The 22,750-nt window shown below is 29.3% G+C and overlaps 1 protein-coding gene across 3 annotated transcripts in view; it reads left to right on the top strand.

The window, feature by feature from the left end:
- Nucleotides 1–98: 98 nt before the first annotated feature.
- The window catches only part of LOC100162704 (sodium/nucleoside cotransporter 2), a 26,273-nt gene continuing 3,621 nt past the window's right edge, over nucleotides 99–22,750 (top strand). The window contains exons 1-12 of one of the 3 annotated variants that reach the window (XM_029490478.1): nucleotides 99–421; nucleotides 5,404–5,511; nucleotides 7,590–7,697; nucleotides 8,185–8,501; nucleotides 8,946–9,108; nucleotides 9,922–10,066; nucleotides 12,421–12,763; nucleotides 14,480–14,641; nucleotides 18,750–18,843; nucleotides 19,115–19,271; nucleotides 19,921–20,095; nucleotides 20,185–20,343. In XM_029490478.1, coding sequence (XP_029346338.1) covers nucleotides 8,379–8,501; nucleotides 8,946–9,108; nucleotides 9,922–10,066; nucleotides 12,421–12,763; nucleotides 14,480–14,641; nucleotides 18,750–18,843; nucleotides 19,115–19,271; nucleotides 19,921–20,095; nucleotides 20,185–20,343 — 1,521 coding nt within the window. In that variant the 5' untranslated portion in view covers nucleotides 99–421; nucleotides 5,404–5,511; nucleotides 7,590–7,697; nucleotides 8,185–8,378. The remainder of the gene's footprint in view (nucleotides 422–5,403; nucleotides 5,512–7,589; nucleotides 7,698–8,184; nucleotides 8,502–8,945; nucleotides 9,109–9,921; nucleotides 10,067–12,420; nucleotides 12,764–14,479; nucleotides 14,642–18,749; nucleotides 18,844–19,114; nucleotides 19,272–19,920; nucleotides 20,096–20,184; nucleotides 20,344–22,750) is intronic. The other 2 variants (XM_008191650.3, XM_029490479.1) reach the window with 2 other exon arrangements.

Genomic DNA, 22,750 nt, shown 5'->3' with positions numbered 1-22,750 from the left:
GTATGTGTTTTTTAATTTTTTTTTTTTTTAAATATATTTCAATATAATTATTATTACTTTAAACGAATAGCGCAGTTTTATTGGTCGTAATCGCCGTGTATGCAATACACTTTCACAGTTAACAAGTAGCTACATAGAATATGTGTGTAGATGCGTTAGTCCTTGAGTACAATGTTCGAAGAACAGTGCACAATATGCTCACTTAAGTACCGACTGTTACACAGCGCGAGTACCTAGTCACACAGATATATATCATGAGTCCGTGTGTTTCGACGAGCGGTTAATAGAAGCAACAGTTTAAAATATTATAAAGTTCGTTTAAATTTTTTTTTAAATTGTTTTTTTCGGCGTTAACTGCAGCAGCTTTTTTACTATCATAATAACCGATGACCTGCACGTATATCCGATAATAACTACTAAGGTAACAGTTTAAGATATTCACAATCATATCATCGAAATTATAAACAACACTATTATTATGCGGAAATGTCAAAGATTCACAGAGTTATTTTAACATTAGATATTAGGTAGATAGGTATTCCATTTTTTGTTTTAATCTTTACATAAAAAAAAAATTTAAAACTGGTCTTGAACGGAACACGACAAAACGAAAAAATAACTCAAAATACGTACATATTTTTAATTAAATTTATAGGTAGTCGATAAAAACTAGAAATGCTCACCTAAGTTTTAGAAGAAGAAATATTCATTTGGTAATTATTAAATACATCCATACATAGGTAATATCATTTTTTGGTTTATAGTTTTTTTAAATTTTTATTGCCGAATTTTACAATTATTTAATAGAACGTGTTACATGAATATTGTTTTAGACTATGTAAAAGCAATAAGTAATAACTACTAAATTTGTGCATTAGATAAGTTGATAATGTTATATTACACATAGTATAAACATGCATTTTAGATACAATTACTCATGCAATAATATGATATTTGTATGTATTTACATTATAGGTAAAAACTAACTGTTTCATCCATAATACACTGTGCATTTTTGTATAACTTTTAAAAAACTAAACTTTAAAGTATGAATAAATAGCAATGAAACTTTAAAGCAATAAAAGTTCTCTTATTTACAACATTTATGTCAATAGACTCTTGTCACAAAATTAATTTTTTTTGTAGTTACCAATATCGTTCGAGACTATTGGTTTAAAAATAAGTTTTTTGGTTGTAAAAACGTAGTTTTACGTAGCCACATAGGTAACTGACTTCAAACTAACAAAACAATTCTTCACAAGTTCAAAAATTGACTGAAATTTTGTATTCCACGCATTAATAGATTATAAGTAATAACCATGTGTACACATTTTAAATACAAAATAATGGTATGATTCTATGACACATTGATACCTATATTATATATGCATACACCTATGTTTTGTGTTGATATTTTTCATTTGGAGTATAAATTCGAATAGTTACTATTAACTATACTCATTTTCCCGCAGTTGCTGTGTAAATGTACAGTAATGCAGTGTTTATAATGTTATTGATGAAAACGACAAGCCTTACAAATTAAATTTGCTAATAAAAAAAAATATAAAATACCGATGAAACCACGTGATTATAATTATTGTGGGTACATAAAAATAATTACCACGTTTACATGAGTATAGGTACGCAGATAAAATATTATTTCCATGACGTTCCTTATGGGCACGCAACACGCATAGTATTTAATTTCTTATAGGTAGGTTACAAACAATCATAATAATATTATTATATTTACCTGTCGACTATTATAACATACTTAGTATAATAAATAGATATTATCCTTACAATAGCCTCCCGTTGGACGGTTTTCGGGTTTTTCCGGCCCCTCATGGTTCTGTGTACGTCACAAGCAGTTTTCGCACCATTTTCCGTCCAGTGGTCGTTTTGCAATTTTTAGTGGTCGTATTACAACCCAGATACCTACGCACCAGTGGCGTACCTGTAAGGCGTTTTCGGAGGAGAGTAAATATTGTTAAATACATCGGTTTATAAAACCATTAAGAATCCAATAGCAAAGCAAAATCAAATAGTATTATGACTGACTAACGCAGCATGCCTACGATATTACATTTCTTAATATTATTATGTTATTATTTTTAACGTTCGCCGTCAGTGTGACATAATAGTATAATTTATTTAACGCAGCTGAGTCAAATTTTCAAAGACTGTGGTGCAGAATTACATGCTGAGGCCCGACCTCTTGGCCCTTTCGGCCACATTTTATTCACATACCTATTGACTTTGGTAAAAGTAAAAAATTGGGGGGGAGGGGTGGGGTGGTAAGTACTTAATTATGAAAATATGTCATTTCAAATTTAAGTTCAGCCCACCACTGTATATACGAAACGATCGTTTCCCACACGTGTTAAGTAGATACACAGCTTTTTATTCGTACTTAACGATAGTTACCTCTTATATTAGACACACAATATATAGGTGGCATCAATATATTTATAATCAATGGTGGTATATATTTTAAAGTATAATACTTGTAATAATTGACATGCTATATTATATATTATATGAACCATGTGATGTACGTACACGCGTACTTCGCATGTTTGTTTGTGTTTTTTACTCTCCAAGGTCGTCTCGTGTAATAGTATAGGTACACAACACAATATTATTTCGTTTTAATAGTATGTCACTATAGTATTTTAATATTATACGAATTATAGGAAATTTTCTTCATACTTTTACCAAGAATCGTTGGAAATATTATCGATAGTAATACAACGCTACTACACGACTACGAATTACAATATTTGTGAAAACCGTTTATTATACCATAATAATAATAATGTAATCAGTATTTAGAGTAAGTGCATAACTATTGTGCTAGGAATTAGGGCCCTTTTCTTTCGGTTTTAATTATTTCAATGTTTGGTAATTGGTATACTCGTTTATTTTCATGATAATTTTATGTGATAGATACGTAGGTACTATAGCTATTTGCTCGATAACTATATAATAGGTTGAAATTACCATAATATTATGTTTCATGATTTGAATTTTTTTGTAACTTTTGTCTGTTTAGTAAATAGGTATAACGATATTATGTGAATCGGCCATTGTACAAATATTAATAATTAACATATTTATATTTGAATAATAATAATAATAATAATAATATATTGGACAGAATACTGTAATCAAATTGTAGTATTAACAAAAAAACATAACAGTATAATATTGAGAATACATTTTTAAATTTTCTAAAAACTCACTTAAGTCACGTTTAATTCAAATATTTTTGAAAACAAACGTTACAATTTTATAGGAAATCAACGTCATGTTTTCGTGATATCATCACGATAATTTTATAATCTTTTTCTATTATCACTTTCCAGTAGGTATGAGTGTATGTATGACACATTGACACAAGACACCTATATAATATCCACAATTATATTCAAACAAATATTTATGATAGCGTATTACATATACTAAGAACATTTAAAAATATATGTTCTCATTCCTTTGTCTAATACTTTTCATATTTTATTGTAATGCATATACATGCGTAGCATATTATGATATCAAATTTCATTTAACTTGTGTCTGGCAAATGGCAATACTACACTATACGATTATTATGCTCTAAAATATTTTATTACATTTGCTGTACCATACGTTGTACAACAGCTGCGAAATATATTCAATGCCTAATTAGTATAATTAAACACTAAATTAGATTTATTTTCCTCGTATTAAGCAATAATTTTATTATATATTTATTATTTACAGTATATAATCTCAAATTAGTTTTCAAGTTAATACTACGCTTTTACATTTCATTAATGGTATTATAATGTTGTGTTGTGAAAAAACAAACATAGGTATCTGTCACACTTTTGGTAATTTTTTCAATTTAAATATTTCGTATTAGATACCTAACCCATCAATAAAACAATAAAAAAAAATATATAACCACTCATGTGTTGGTTAATTTTTGTATTCATTCTTCATACATATTACCACATGTATACGTGTTCCTTTATTAAACTCTACTACCATAACCGAGATAGAGATACATTTGATAATATTTAAGGGTATAGGAGCATAAAATATTATATTATTAATAATTATATTATATAAAAAAAATCAAACAACAATTGAAATTTCAAAACGTAGGTACTATTGTCAAAATATACAAAATCGAGATACGCATCGATTCTTATAGAAAAAAAGGTGGGAAGGCGCTATCAGAATTAAACTTTAATCATCTATTCCATTATTTAACAAAAACAAAACTGATCTTCCTGGAAAATCAAGTTTATGACAATAGTACGTTTTGGAATGTCACCCCTCAATTATTACTTTAACTTTATTCACCAACTGAATGTTGGCGGTCTGAAAAATAAACGATTTAATTTTCTGAGCCTTAAAAAGTGATCGAAGTTTTTTTAATTTCTATTATATTATAATTTTTTTAAATTTTCTTCTATAGATTATTATGTCTCAATGTCTTACAGTTAACTTTTTATTATTTTTATTTTTGAGAATATTGAAATGTCTCAGTTTTTGGGGAATCCAGTTCCTGAGCTGCATTCAGAGTACTATAATAGATATTTAACATTTCAAGCTGAATTAATGTTAGTCACTAGACGCCTTTTCTGTCACGTCGTGTAACCATTGTAGTTTCCACACAAGATTTACGCTGTTGTTTTTTTTATTACAGATCGATAATGTTCTTCTAAGTTATTTAATAAAAACAAAAATAAGTATTTTACATTGATTGTCCAATTTTATTGTTCCGTTTAGATACACACGACATTCCGTCAGACAGTAAGTTTTACTCCACTGTCCAGGTTCCACATAGTATATTAGTGAATCTTATTTTGCCATCAGAAAATCACTCTTTATCCTAGTGCGTCCAATTCTTAGTCTATTCGAAGTATTGATTTAACTTTTCTTTTTAATCTAGAATTTTGTCATTCGTGTATCGTACTTTAGACTTGTATTTTAGTAAATTGTCTAATTCTTTCGTTTATTCAATAGGAGCACATACATATATATATACAGCCATACAGTTAGTGTAAATGACTTGCATTATGATTATATGATGAAATGTTAAAATAGATAGAACGCAGTCATGTGGAGAGGCGATCACTAGGATAAGACAAATTTAATTTAATTTCGTAACTATTGTACAATCCTTGCAAGTACCATACTTTCTGATAGTGGTAGGTTTATTATGGGAGTATCATACTTAGTTTAAAAAACCATATGTGGTTCTTTGACATTTTCACATGATGTTGTTCATTTTCATATAGACAAAAGACGAACTAAACGTAAATTAAAATAATAATAATTAATTTATTACAGTTCAGCGTGTAAGCTGTATTTTTTTCATCACAGTTTTTTTCGATTTATTTACTTTAGATGATTGAAAATTACAATTCTTTCATGATGTAATTTTTTTTCTACTACTTTCACACAATACTGATGCATCGATGCGAAGCTTATAAAGTCAAGCTGTATTAATAAATTGTAAGTATAATAAATTATTAATGTAATTAATCAATTTTGTTTCTATTGAATCATTGGTGCAGATTATGCATCTAACCCAATTATTCTAATTATTTCAGCTTATTAAAATATTGGATAAACGGTATATAGTAAACGTAATTTACATAATTAAGGAGAATTATATTAAACAGATGACACAATTATACTGCTAATACGTTATTATATTATGATTATGAAAATATTATATTATATTAAAACTGTGTTTATGTTTATTGAAACAAGTTCATATTTTAATAATTAAACTAAAATTATTATTTTTACTGTAATAATTAACATTAAAAAGGTGGGTAAGTGGATGTCGCTCTGCTGTACAGTAGGTTACAAGTGGATTACTGTAATGGATGGTGTTAAATTTGAATTCAATGATATATCATTGTATTAGAAAAACGATTCTGAGCGAAAACGGTCAGTCAGCCTATGATATTACTAAGTATATTTGATGATATTATTGTGAATAAAGTAATTTATATAATATAACCTATTTACGTGGAACCTTGTTTTAAATTTTAATCCTTAGCTATAAAAGTTGAACATTTTATACATTTTTAACTAAAAATAATTATTACGTTTTAAATTTGATATATTTTGTCGAAATTCGAACTTTAAATGTTTACAAAAAAAAAAACTGTGCCTATGTATTTTCAATATTTTTCAACTGCTAATGTAACAATATATCAGGAGCCTTGTATTACATTTTCATGCTTTTTTACTCAACTAATACATTTTTATTGATATTTATAGAAAAAAAAACTAAAAAAATTGAAAACTGACAATGTATTTTCAATTATTTTCAAAATGTTATCGTGTATAGAAAATGAAAATATGAACATTCAGTGAAATTGTCATGTATCTACAGTTATTCGTTTTTGAATTACAACGAAATAACAAAATCCGCTACGTGAGAAATGGAGTGAATATCCAATCTTGTAAAAATATGAAATTCAAACGCCCATAAAAATTTAATTTGCTTTGCTTGAAGATATTTTTTTTTTGATAAAGATAGACAATCTTATGAATGATCTTGTATTACATTTTCAAATCTTAGATTTAGTAACTAAAAATTTTTATGAATTTCTAACTCAAAATAATTTGCAAATTTTCGTCATTTTTACGTATTTTGTCAATATTTGAACTTTAAGTGCTTATAAAAAAAAATTGTGATCATCGATTTTAAATTTTTTTCATCACTCAGAATCTAAAAAACGTAGCATGCTACTCGATATTTTCCAGTTTGAAGAAAATGTATGAATCATATAAATGTGTGTTAATAAGTAATCATTAATTGGTATAATATATATAATTATATTATTAATTACGTTAATTAATATTTATATCTAGTGGGAATCGAGTACTTTTTACATTTTATTCGTTTATATTATGTCAACAAAGCGTTTGAAAAAATCTGTTAAAACAAACATATCTATGTTAAAAGTTCTCGAAATAGAAAAATTTTACCATCTTATAATGCAAATAAATTATTTTGAAGACTTAACTACACCGATTAATGATTTTAAATTACAGACAATTGATTGCTTAAAAACTATAATATACTTATTCAGCGCTCGTTGATTTTACATGCGTGTATAATAATAATTGTCAGACGATTTATACAGAATTAATTAAATCAGGCACAATCACAGAACTTTTTAAAATGTATTGTATTTACTAAAATCGATAGAACATGTGTTCCTATATATAGTATATTATATTATACACATTACTCGGTAGTCAGTATGGATAACATTAGAGCTACATGGTTATCCAAAATTTTGCGTCACAAAACTGGTGTACAGTTCGGCGGGGATTTCATTTTATGAAATCCCCACCAACTTTTTTAACGTAGAATTTGAATATATAAATCTGTATGTTTACAGTGTGATCAGTGATCAGTGTTGAACCATTAATGATGCGAACACTATTCTTATTACATTTTTCGATATGCTGTCATATGCATAATAATATCTAATTAATATTTATTTAGGTACAACAACTGTATACGAATAGTTTATATTATTTGTTTTTCGTTTTTGCCGTTATAGTACCACCTGTTCTGCAGTTTTATCATGGAAATGGCGACAAATACAGAAAATAAAACAAATATAGATGAAAACAACCAAGACTGTACAACCATCTCTTTCGAAACTCACGTATGTGTGAAACAATTTATCTGTAATTCTAAATTAGATTCTAGAAAAAAAAATCTGCACGTGGATTACATACCCATATTCGTACTATATGGTGTTAATTTTGTCATTCGTGATTGGAACAACATAAAAACAACCTCTAACAATACGTGTAGTCATATACGTAATGTATCTTCGTAATTCCTCAACCCACGCAAGCCTGGATTAAGAGGGGTCCAGGAGGGGCATGGCCCCCGGGCCTCGATAGTTAGAATTTATTTAAGGGCCTCAGATTTGTCCATCACTTTTTTCATTATAGGCTATAACACTACATAAATCACCTAAAAAAATCAATGATTATTTAGTGAGGAAAAAAGCTTGTAAATTATAATTTATAAATAAAGTGATATATTATTCATTATTTATTGCTTTGTAACTAATATCTATATATATTTATTATAACATAATAAATACCAAATATTATAATATACATTATTTTTTTTTCTTACAGGGGCCCCATTTAAAACTTTGGCCCCTGTGCCTCAACCCACGTACACCATACTCGTGTTAGCAGACCAATTAAATATATGTTACCTATTGATTTACTACACATTATACAATGAATAGTTGAAGTACGACTTTAATCAGACTTGGCTTTACTTAAAAGTTAAAACTGAGAAGATTAAAATACAAGAAATATTACACATGAGAAAATATATTATGCTAATCCATAATATTATTATTGTTTCATTTATTTTTAACATTTTGACGAATGTCACAAATATACACAAGCTGACGAGTAAGCTGCCTAACTGCGCCAACTGTGTGGTATTGATGTTGACATGATATTATAATATTATAATTTGTACATAGGTACCTATCGTGCTTTGAATATATTATTATAATTGAAATTAGCCATTAGGTACCATGTGGATAGGTTGAATTTCCGAATGAACTCCTCTAAAATGTAACAGCAATAAAAACGAGTTTATTAATTATTATTACAGAACACGATAATATTATAGGTAGGTATGTGGAAGGAATCGTATGGTCCTTTGATCGTTGTATTTATACAAACGTTTTGGACAATACTATTTACAATTTATAGTTTCATTTCTGTCGTCCACGTGGCATAGTAAATTATATTGATTTTTTCCGATATTACCATTTACCATGTTGAATATTGATATTACGCAGAAAAATTATTTAGGTACTCGACCTGTAATTTTTATAATTCATATATAATATTCACATGTTATTATTATATTATAGGGTACTCATCCGAAGGTGTGCATAGAAGGATTTGAAAAGACCATGAATTTGCGTTTCCCGCGATTGTTGATCAGCGACAACAAACAATTAGCGGTGAAATGTCTGTGCCACGCTGTGGTCTTGGCTTATATATTGGCTGCCATACACCATTGGTATTTGAGCGGTGGGTGCCCAAGCCTAATCACATAATATTATCAGTGGCGCCGAGCCTCATGAATAGGTGTTGTTAAGACAAAAGCTGAAGAAATAGGATTGGTGGTAGTTGTGGCCTACTATGTCCTATGCGAATCTGCTTGATATTTGTTTGATGGTTTTCTCTATACGTCAAATTTTGGTGTATTTGAAATTATAATTTTTTTAGATTTCGGCGCCGCTGCATTTACAAGATAATTTTCTAAGTATGCTCACCCTATTTTTATTCTTAAATTATGCATGTATTCAAATTTTGATTTTTTGAATTTTTAAATACACTTGTATACCATATTTTTGAATACTTGAGATTTATTTACTACTTAACGTCTAGGGATGATCCCGTGACAGTGCAAACTTCTATTTTTCAAATAGGAACTCCCTTTTTTCACATTTAATTATTCAGAAGGTATTTTTTTTATCCAGGACGTATTATTATCCTTATTAGGTATAAACATTTTAATAACTCAGAAACTATCCATTAGAATTTTGACTTCAACATTTTCAAGAAAATCACTCACTGAATAAGTTGCAATAAAAAAGAGGGGTTGAAAAATAGTAGTTTGTATCACCACAGGACACTCATTATATGGTACCAAAAATATCAGATTTTAGAAAATATGGTCTTTGGGTACACTTAATAATTTCTTAAGATCAGAATTTGTTGAAATGTACTGTTAAGGAGAGAAATGGGGGTGAGTATGCTTAAAAAGTCACCTTGTATATATGAGTATAATTACAATAATGATACATATTTTATCATTTTCGTCATATTCGCGTATTGCAGACGTAAAAGACATCGGTTGGAAAAACGGACTGGGCCTTCTGATCGTCTTGGCCACCTGTTATTACGGTGTGCTGCCAGTAAAATACATGTTCACATTGATACATGCAGGGAAACTCGTGAAATTATTGCCACTCGAGCACTTCAAGTAATACTATAAATACTTAATTATTATTGTATAGTTTTTATAATATTTTTTCACGGTTTATCAACTATACCTATTCCGAAGCGTATATATTCCCGCAGACTTCTATTGAGTGTTTGTTTATAGCGAATTGTCCTAATATAATTAGTTGATATTTTTTTAATATTTATGTTATGAAATATTCAAAATAACTAAACATAATTAATACAACCTAAAATAATTAAACCAAAAACGTTAATTGAAACTTACCAAAAAAAAAATAAATAAATATTTTTCCTAAATGGTAACCCGTCCTATTACTGCAGTGACCCGGGACATTGTTAAACAACCTAATTCAAAAACAAGGTCATTGTACAAAAGTATCAAGTGTTGTCTTTGACTTTAGACACACTGTACTTGTATGCACAATGTACATAGTATACAATTACTCAATTTATTGTCGAATCGGTCACGGTCGAATTTGTTGCTGTGCGGTAAACTTGGCCGTTTGAAAATAGTGTGCACGTGAAAATTATACAAATAAGCGACGAAAATTGTTCAATATCGTTGTGTAAACTTCACATGGATGTAAACATACATTTAAATACAGTTTTTAACGTGACTTAAAAAATATAGAACTGCAATATCCACGTGGTATATCACCACAGTTACAAAACGTATACAGAAATCAGCTCATATTATAATATTATACATTTTTTCATGGACCCAAGCGTTTAATGTTTAATCGAACTGATAAAGATACACATTTTAGTTCATTTTTTTTCATCAGATAATTGACATTATTATTTTAGAGTTCAACTGAATTTTATATAATATTGTGTTTACAGTAATGGTTTAATTGCTTTTTTTTATCATTTTCTGCTTAAACTGTTTAAAAAAATTATTGGTATGCTAAAGGTTTTAAATAGTTTTGTCTATTCATTGAATACCTTGTCTTGATAATATGTTTTTATAATTCATCGTCAATCGTTTCCCTAAACGCACTACATAGAGTTAAAGCAAGAGGACACTTGCATTATTGTTGATTTCTAAATAATATACACTTTCATATTCAGAAATATAAAAATTACTCGAAGAAAATTCGAAAACCACATGTATAAACGTATAGTAAATATCTGATTACTTATTAATAATTAAAGTGAATTGCACTGATTAACCTATAAATGACATAATTGAATACATTATGGAAATTTTTTTTTTCCATACTTTGGTATATTAAGTACCTATTTAGTTATATTATTATTTATTATGAGTGTGTATTTATATGATGTCACACTTATATTATAATAATTGTTATATGTTACCTATGTCTTTACGTTTTAAAAACTTTTACTAGAATGAATAATGATTAATAATTGTGTTTTTATTGCTGAATTAAAATACTCCGTAAATAGTTATGATATTTTACCAACTTAGCATGTGGTCCGTCAAAATATAGTCAAATAGTCTCGAACGGATATGCACCATAATATAATATCCACTGAATTAGGTAGGTACAGTAGGTATAGCTACGTCTGTCGTCTATAGTTCTGTATACTGAGGCTGATAATTCAACAGTAGTAGGCTACATCCTCTTTGAAGTGAGCTAGGAAAGGCAAGTTCCCAGCAACATTTCGGTTTTTATTAAAAGTTTTTGGATTTAATCAACGCCATGTGCGTTTTAAACACGGATAATTATGTCTTGGTACCGAAAAACGAACTGTATAAAAATACTAACTATATATTTTATAATACCTATATCATAATAATTAACACGTTGAGCGCCACGGTGTTTTTTACAAAATATAGCTAACCACCATTATGAGTCTCAAAAAATTACCAAATGTTAATTAAAATAATTTTCAGACGATACCCCTTTCTGGGTCTCAATAATCAGTATTTTCTCGTCCTATTTAAAATCTAGTGTTGCCACTTTCAGTAGGTGTTACAGGTTTGCAAATATGATAATTCGGTTTTTTTTTTAAATTAATTGTAATTGTTTGAATTGTTAAAACTGTATTTTAGTAAACCTATGAAAAAAAAACCCCGTAGCGGTGAGGACAAAGTTTGGTGAAACCCAATTTTGGGTTTCATAGTAACGTGCAAACAACACATAAGGATTAGATACTGATTTTCCAATCCTTTATAGAACTAATTGCATTCCCAACATTTTTGATTTTTGAGTAACCGTTCCTTCAGGGGGGTAAGTGGTAACCATTGAGTAGCCATTGAGCAACTATTCCTTCCAGACAATTTGTTATTCCTCGTTTTCATTAGTAGTTATACCTATATTAATAACTTATTATAGTTACCTATCTATTACAAATAAAATTAAATAATTAACGTGTTGTATATCATATTATTTCTTTCCCATATAGAATCGGAGTGCTGTGCACTTTCTTGGGGTCGTTTGTTTTATTCATTTTCTTCGACACAAAAAATAACCGGCACAGGCTGGTGCCGTTGGCCGGACTTGGCGTGTTCGTTCTTGTCGGGTTCATATTTTCCAAACACCGTGGTCACGTGAATTGGACCACGGTCGCGTCCGGTCTAGCCACGCAGATAACCATAGGAATGTTGACCATCCGATGGCAGGTCGGCCGATCCATAGTCCAGGCTGTCGGAGAGTTGGCCGAAAAGTTTTTCTCTTTTGCCTACGTTGGAGCTAAGGTGACGTACGGAAATGAGCTAATCGACAATTATGGTGTATTCGCGTTTAAGGTTAGTATTGTTGATATATTATATGTCGCCATTAAGTCGTTTAATATTATATTCGTGGTGATATAATATTTTCGACCGTTCATGTTAGTTGTTACAATATTATAATTGATCGATCGTGTGAAAAGCCATCATGAAAGATATTAATCATATTAATGTATTTTATATTATTTATTTATTTATTTATGATCGAAGGCCACGGGGCCTACATATTATGACATTATTGCATCTCGTATTCTTATGCATATACTATATATTATAATATTTTGGCTATTCAGAAACATGAATATAAAATTACAATATTTTAATGTTAGTCCTTTTCCTTTATCTATTACTTAATCTGTTAAACATTTTCGTCATGGCAGCAAAATAGTTAGGTATATACCTACGTGTACGTGGTATTTCAAAAGGAGATATTTTCAATTTTATTGTAAAAAATCAAATCATATTATATCTGCCTATCACTGAATTAATTATAATAAAATATAAATATTTTAACAAATATTGTTTCAATAATACAATGCAAAAACATTTTGGTGAAACACAGTATTATAGTACCTACTTAATATATACGTCTTATAGTTTTCGTTTCTAAACTAGTTTCTTTATGTTAATACTTTTTTTCGTCCTTGAAGGCTGAGCTTAGGATATTATTTTGCATGGACTTTCATTTATAGCCGAGTGGAAATTAAATTTCAAAGATCAACCATATAATTCTTTATATTATATTTATTTTTTATTATATAATATATAATATAATATTTTATATTAAAATCTTTTCACACCATTCGATTTATATAAACTGTGAATTAAATGTGGTTGGTAATTAGGTATCACTTTCCAATATTTTGTGTTTAAGTTAATTATTGGAGCACTATAACCTCATTTATCTGTATCGTTGATCAGTCGACGCGTTTTCGTGAGTTAGTTAGAAATATTATAAAATTATGACTGTTTGCCGTTTGGTAATATTAGTGCTCTTTGAATTTTAATATAAGATTTTATCTTAAGATATAGATTCTATAAGCTCATTTTGTACTTTGTGAACAGATGATGACAAAGTTTCACGTACCTATATATACCTCTATAAAATATACAGATTATATTTTGATAATAATTTCACATACAATTTTTTTTTTAAATAATGCATTGGTCCTGTTTTGGTTCCAGGACAAATTAATATCTCCGGAAAAATATTTCTGAAAAATATCTTGGGTAAAAAATATGTCCGATAAAATATACATCCGGAAAAATATTTTTCTTATAAAAAATGTCTTTTAAAAAATTTCTCAGCAGTAGGAAATAATTTAGTTATAAAATCACTAAATTAATAAAGCCGTTTACGTTGCAACTAATCGTTCATAATCTAATAATCGTCTAATGAAGTAAACAATTATTTAAATTCCTAATATTTTTACCAAAAATATATTTTCGGTGATATTTTGCCCGATGATATTCTTCTAGAGGTAATTTGACCGTCACCCGTTTTTTAGTCCTGATTTTTGAGACATTATTTTCACAAGAAAATCTCCAGTACTCGTTATATTCTTTATGTACCTATCATTGTCGAACGAGTAATATTATCAAAATATTATATTATACACGAATTTGGGATTTTAACCATAATATACCTATTTTACTCATGTAAGACTGTGGTTGTTTGACACAAATATAATAGTAATAACTATATAATAACATGACATTTTTAATTTATTACAGGTGCTTTCGGTGTTATTCTTTATGTGTTTTGTTATTGAAATACTATTTTACTATGGGATCATACAGACAATAGTCATAAAATTAGGATGGTGCTTGCAAAAATTGCTGGGAACGACAGCAGCCGAATCAGTCAACACCTGTGCTAGCGTGTTCTTAGGCATGGTAAGTGAATTTGTCCGATACGAGAAATTATAAACGTATGGCTTTATGCATAAGTTATTTGTAATAAATTAAAGCCTACACGTTTTATAAATTAAAATATTGTACAGAAATCTGAAGAAAGGAAATCAATATTTTGTTTTTAAAATAAAATACATTCATCGCTCCGCTCAGAATCTAAAAAAATATTTATATATAAACAACTCTTTGTGTAGTTTATTAAGCTAATTCTGATAAAAGGGTCACATAATATGTGTGTATCTATTTAAAAATTCGAGAAAAATATTTTCATATAATATTTTATAGTTGAAAAAACCAATTAAGTTAGTATAAACTATAAATAATACGCGTGGAGCATAGTACCGAGTAACAATTTCATGGGTTGAGGTCGGTTAAACAGACCGATAGGTGCATGGAGAGTGCTAATTTTATTTTGAACTGTTTTTAAACTTTGTATGGTGCCTAGTCCGTTCGATTGACCGTACCGTGTCTGGACCGTTCGTGAGGTATATAATTAACCGAGGGAAATAATATTTTGGTGTCAGGTCCGTGAAATGGACTGAACCGTGTTTGGACGGTTCACGAAGAACATTATAAACCGAGGGGGGGGGGGGATAACCTTAGCCAGTCCACCTCTGTGCAAGGCTAAATATTAAATGTACACATAAGCGCAACTCGGGGGGCCCAAAACTAGTAATAGTCTTCCAAAATAAATTATTAAATTTTTTTTTAAATACTAATAAACGTTTTAAAATTCAACTATAATTCTTATTTTTCTAATTTTATATAAGTTTATAATTATTTTATATTGCCTATGATAAAATAATATATGTTAAATCATTAGCTGCATGCTATTGTATTTGTTTTTTAACTTTTTAAGGAAACCATTTATGTTACCATAATAGGTAGGTAATATATAAAATCGTTAAAATATAGAAAAATATACTTGTTCAAATGGTTTTGATCACTTTATATTATCAGGGATGGGCCACTACGGCGGTCCGCGTACTATTTTTAACTGGCCCGTGCTACATTTCAAATTAGGTACTTTATTAAAATTCAATAATTCTATATTTTAATTTATTATATTGATAAAATTATTAAAATCGATATAACTTTTATTGTAAAACATAGATAATTAAAGATAGAACTTATAATGAATATATAAATATATAAAATTAATTTGAAAAACATATCAAAAAAACCTATAAATCCTTCAATAAAAGTCCTATATTTATAAAATTTTCGAGGATCGAAGCAAAAATGTCCCTAGACCAGATACCAGTTTTTAACAGTTTTTTAACTCAATTATAAAGGGGGGTAAATGTTGTGATCAAAATTTGAATTTTCAACAAAAAAAATTGGTGTGAAATTTTGTTTTGCCAATTTCTCAAACTTAAATACGAAACGCGGCTTTTTTGAGAACAGAAATTTTATCTAGATAGGTGTCACTGCATTGAACCTTGAAGATTTCAAGACGATACAACCTATATTGAAGAAGCTAGTACTTTAAAATGTACATCCAATTTTGTGTTGTTAACTCAAATATATATTAGAGTGATTTGACCTCTTATTTTATAGGTTTCAATATTTTATTCTTATAAATACCTACTGATTTACATTGATAAATAATGAGCTACACGCCTACTGAAATAAATGTGAAAAAAGTCAAAATAACTTATATTTAAACTTTATACAGACGTATACCATAAGGAAACGTCTGGTTATACGAATAATCACATATTGCGTTTTTCAACTTTTTGCTACTTCGATTACGGGTGAAATAATAGTCGTACGTACTTCAAACATTGAGCCTTTTTGAACACCTTTTTGTACACCAAAAGACCAGAATCTTGAGTTTTGTAATGATCAAACGAAAACCCAAAATCCAAAATAGGCGTAACTACGTAACTTTCGAAGTACAAAAAACACACGAAAAATCATAACTTCCGAACCAAAAGTCGGATAACCTCTATCTCGGTACCCATCGATACGGCGCAAAGTCCTCTATAACATCCAACACAAAAACGACTCGCCGCAACCAAAAAACCCCAAAAACGCACATTTTGAACTTTCGAAGTCCCAAAAGACGAAGAAAAACGGCTTCTATGGCCCCGACACACGACGCAGAATTTGATCACCGACCACCAAACTATACAAATCTTGAATTTCAGAAACGTCGTACAAAAACTAAACCTTTTCCAAAATACACCTATGGGGGGGGGGGGGGGGGGGCAATATTTTTCTAATTGATACCGTTCCTGAAAAATACGGTTCTGCGTTACCTATTATTTTATTGTTTTATATATTTTCCTTAGCTAATATATTGTTTAGAAAAATATCATTCCTTTATTATACCATTCTTTTGAAATATATATAGCCCCGGCCTTGAGAGTCATAGATTTGACTCCAGTTCTCAACTCAGTAGGTATAGAGGCAGGTAGGTTAGGCGGTAGTATGGATGACCCGGGGGGTCGTAGGTTCGATCCCGCCGAGATCAGAATTAAATTGCAGCGGGCCGAGTTAGATAGAATTTTTTTTCTGTGTTTTTTGTTCGTTATTTCAACCAATACAACCGTCTCAACACCGAATTTGCACTTTAGTGGAACGGTCAATAAATGAACCTTACAACCGTCCCAACACTGAATTCGCACTCTGGTGGAACTCGGTGCACTCCATGTTAAATCCGGTATGCATTTCACTGGTTAGACCGTGTTTGGAACGAGATTTGAACGCAGTGCAGCACCGCAATTTTATAGATGATTGTAAACCGTGTATGAACCTATAAACCTATAAATTGTTACTCAGTTAAACAAAAAATTCTAACTTTTTATTTTACGAAGTCTGTTAGTAAATAATTTTTAAAATGTATGTTATAGTATTTAAATAGATAATATAAAATAATAATACAATTAATGTGAGGAGGAGGAGGAGGAGGGGGCTCAAAATAATATGTTATGCCTTTACTGTTTATACAAAAGATGTAAAATACAAAATAATATGTGGTTTAAGTAACGACAACGCTTCATAGAAAATAATATTTATGTTTTATAGTAAGATTTAATATAAGCGTATAATAGAATAATGCATTTTATCTAATTAAATTTAAAATTCGTATCATCCATTCTACTTTGATTTTCTTTGTAATATATTATAAATTGTTTGAATAAAAATGGTAATGATCAATATAATTTTATCGTCATGTTGTGTTTGTAAGATAAAAAATTATTAATGAACGACACATTTAAATTAAATCAATATCAATGGATTAATAGCTTAATAAATACTATGATACTACATTTTCTAATATAGTAAAATGTGAACTATTGTTATTTGTTTTGTTAACTTAAGAAAAAGATTATTTACATATTACATTAAACATTTTTACAACTTAAAAACGCAAATCATTACATTACACATGGTTTTTAATTTTTATGTGACGTCCTTTATGGACACTTCATAACTTGTCAGATTATTTTGTTCGACAATAAAATGGATCACATGCATTCAATTTCCTTTGATGTTTACCTATTTATCTACAAAAATAACACCTATACAAATAATTTTACGGATAATGTAAATAATATCACCTTTTGTTTTTCACGTGTCAATTAATATACAGCGTCTTTCAAATTTAGTTGGGAAAAATCGGTAGGTCATCGCTTATCCGTTATCGTCATTATCGTATAATAACTATTTATATTTAAATCCTAGAGTAACAGAAATTAAATTAAATTTGGTAAATTTATATACGGACGCTGAAAAATGCTAAGGACAATTTTTTCCCACGTCCTGTTTAAGATTGTATTTTATAATACATTTTATTTTTTCATTTATTTAATTCTCAAGGCAACTCGAATAATACTGAATTAAATAAATATCCCTTCGTTTCAAATATCAAATCAACATCATATTATATTAATATATATTGTAATAAGCATACTAAACAAGATAACTATTTTTATAGGAGAACAAATAGGTACAATATTGACATTATTTCACTTAAATGTTGATAATAATATTATACCGTCATGCCATAAACGATATGAACATTATTGTAGATATATCAATATTGCAAAATAATAAATTAAACTTTTCTTTTATTATATAGTCTGAAGCGCCTATTATCATTAAACCGTATTTACCTGATCTAACAGAATCAGAAATCCATGCCGTTATGATGGGAGGATTTTCAACAGTAGCAGGTATGATTGATCTGAACATAATTATAAATATTGGTATAGGTAATACAAATTATTGTAGCTACAAAAAAAAAAGTAGAAATCATAACGTAATGATATTTTAATCAGGCAACAGCAACAGCATTGATCAATGATTTTTTTTTTTAAATATTTATTCAAGTTTTAACGTCTTATCAAAGTGTGTTTGGTACTATTGTTTGTTATCGCAACGCCACCGTGAAGTATAAAATGTATATAATATAAATTTAACATGATTGTATGCTTTAATAATTAGGAACTGTTTTCGCGGCGTACACGTCGTTTGGCATTGATCCGGCCTACCTAATTACAGCATCGGTCATGTCAGCTCCAACTGCGCTAAGTTTCTCCAAACTGATTTTTCCAGAAACTGAAAAATCAATGAATAGCGTGGATCAGATATGTACTAAAAAGTAAGTGTACATTTTACGTGTGTTACATTTGGCGATGAGGGTGAATCGTATATTTTATTGGAGAGACATAACAGAACTAAAATCCACCAACAAGTAAGGCAACGCATTCTCTGCAAATTTACATCACTTGATCCATTGGCGTAAATAGTGTTTACAATTTGGGGGCTGTAGCTCAGGTCTATACTTGATATACTCTTATGATGCTTTTAAATTATAGTAGTAAAATCATTAAATTTCGGGAGGCTAATTCTAGGGCTTATTTGTTTGTAGTACAAATTTTAAAAACGAACTATATAATACTTAGGTGAGTCCCCGTATAAACATATTAGGAGAGGTGCACCGTCGGCATTTACTGACTAAAGTACTAAACGACTGTTAAATACGATATTGCGGCCACATCATAGGCGAGCGTGATGAGTTTATATAGGGGGTTATATGGCTTATTATGTTTCTGGTACTCAACAAACTATATTCTAAATATGTAACTAACAGAAATGTACCTAAGTGGGGTGGTGGGCGATAGCCCCCCTCCCACCATTATACACCTATGGGCCGCATACATATATATTAATATCATATCATTATAATAATATATGTTCATTATATCATCATTATCGCACTATGTTAATATTATTGTACAATGTTACAGGACTACCGACGAGGGTAACGTAATGGACGCGGCTTGTAAAGGGGCCCAGTTTGGATTGAAAATAATTGGAGCGATTGTCGCCAACATAGTGGCGTTCGTGTCGTTCGTGGCGTTCATCAACGCAATAATATCGTGGTTGGGACATTTAGTCGGGCTAGATGACCTAACATTCGAGGTTCGCAAAAAAAAAAAAAAATTACAACTATATTATTACCTTAACGATTTGCAATTTATATTATTAATCGATCGATTATCCGCCCGCAGTACGTACTGGGCAAGATTTTGATACCCGTCACTTGGCTGTTGGGAGTCGATCCTAGCGAGTGCGAAGCGGTCGGTAAATTGATCGGATTGAAAATGACGATCAACGAATTTGTGGCGTACAAACAAATGGGCGATCTGATCAAAGAAGGCAAGCTTAACGTGAGTGTCGTTCATTGTATTTTACAGACATTATTATAATCATCATACGCTCTACCCGGGAACGTAATTAGGGGAGGGATTGCTGGATGGACATTTGCATCTAATTTTTCTAAAACGCTACATTGCACAAAAAAAAAAAAAATTGTTACACATAAATATTGTAATAGTTTCCTTAGATAGATAAAATTGTACATATCAATATGTTTTAGAAATATGATGATTTTGTTTGTGTTGTTTTATATTGGGCTAAAGGTTTCAAAGAGGTTGTCAGGCATTTCTAGGCTTTTTCTGGTATCTATATGGTTTCGACAGTAGACAGGGAGGTGCTTGACTGTGAGAGGTTCTTCGCGGGTTTAGCACATTACTGGTTCTTCTCTGCGCATAAGATGTCCATCTTTGAGTGACCTGGCAGTTATATTATATTAGGTATAATGTAGAAATTAGAAATAATAATTTATACACCTCAAAATGTTTTAGTTAGTACAAATTACAGCCACAGTTGCAAGTTGCTACATGACACAAACTATAATAATTAATGATCCTGATCGTTAAATCGTGATGATAACAAACCACAGAAGATGATAATTATTTCTATCTATACAAATTTCATAATTCATTTTTTATTCAGTCTAAAAATATCATTCAGAGTCGTTTACATTTTAAATCTCATCGTCTATTTATATCTACTACAGCCTACAACAGGTATATTATAATACAGCTATTTCGAGTATTTTGTTGCTTGGTACTGATTTTTAAATATTAAATGTCCGAAAATATTTTGATACCAACAATTAAAAAACTGAAATTACTTATTTGATTCTGTTGTCAGACTGTTAAAACTGGTGGGTGGAGGGCTTAGCCGTAGCTATATGAGCTATAGTGTGTCTATATAGTTACCGTTCCTCCGTATTTTTAAAGACTTAAAAAATCAATTGACATAATTATTTTAAGACTAGAACCTTCATGGTTGTATTTTTATTAGCATATTACCTATAACAGTATAACTGTATATTTTATTTGTTTACTAATGTTCTACCAAAATATAGCAAACACCAGTTTATATATTGTTGTAGATAAATAAATTATAATCCCTTAAATTTAAGTCCTGGACATGCAGTTGGAATACACCATATATATTGTGTAGGTTATTATTATTAATGATTACTCTGGTTAAAGTGTTGACTATATCTATATAAATGAAAAACGACCAAACCATTGAATTTCTAGTTTTTAAAATGTTTTAAAATTAAGTATGGAAAATTAATATTTACAGCGCTCTGGAATATACCTAATAGTCTAAAATCGCACGTAGTATGGGTACCAACCTAATTTATATAAATGTATAATATTATTTCATATTATTATAATTTTTTTTTTTATTAAATATCCTATTCGCGTCATCTGTGTCCGTTAAAACGTAAAATACATTTTACAATATTAATGCATTACATAATATTAAAAATTGAAGAAACATATAGCCATCATATAGGTATTAAATTATTACTAATAATATTATAAGTAATAATAGATCACAAGAGAAAAAGTAAATAAAGTAAAATAAAATAAAAAATATTACTTCATCAAACTGGAAATATATGTTAATTATTATTTACAATTTACAATTTGTTAATAAGGTGCGTTTCTGCTAGGAATTTTATGAGCTTGAAGACGTTGATAGGTTCAGGATTGAGTGTTTCAGCGAGATGGTCGGAGATTTGGAACCGTCTTCTTTTTTATATTATTGTTATTCAGTCTTGGTATATTTTTATATAGGACTAATTAATACGACCCACATTTTTGTATCTTGGTTTATAAATATTAAATATCACCTAACCATATTAGAGTTATTGTAATTTTTTGCCCATCATTAAAATACAAAATAATGTGAAATCTGTTTTAGATTCTGAGTGAAACGATGAATGTATTGATTTTACAATGATGTGTGTTTTTTTATTTTTTTATTTTTTTTGTGTCTGTGTACACGATAAGTAGTCGAAATAATGCTACGATTTTCAACTTCAGTATCTTGTTCGATCAGAAAGTGAATATCGTTGGTGCATTCTGTTTTTTCTAAAAAAATATTATTTAAATAGTTCACAAGGAATAGTTATGTTTAGGTGATTGAAATATGATATTTCTACGACTTCAACTAATTTCAAATAATAATCTAGCAAACAACGAAATTAATTGTCAGTCATTTGTCACATCTGGTGAATTTATAGATTCTGAGTGGAACGATGAATGTATTGATTTTACAATGATGTGTGTTTTTTTTTAAATTTTTTTTTTTTGTGTCTGTGTACACGATAAGTAGTCGAAATAATGCTACGATTTTCAACTTCAGTATCTTGTTCGATCAGAAAGTGAATATCGTTGGTGCATTGGGGAGGTCAAATTTAAATTTCTC

Source organism: Acyrthosiphon pisum, chromosome A2 (assembly GCF_005508785.2).
Source record: "Acyrthosiphon pisum isolate AL4f chromosome A2, pea_aphid_22Mar2018_4r6ur, whole genome shotgun sequence".
Classification (NCBI taxonomy): domain Eukaryota; kingdom Metazoa; phylum Arthropoda; class Insecta; order Hemiptera; family Aphididae; genus Acyrthosiphon; species Acyrthosiphon pisum.
Note: the sequence above shows the minus strand (reverse complement) of the source record. Positions and strands in the feature narration are given on the sequence as shown.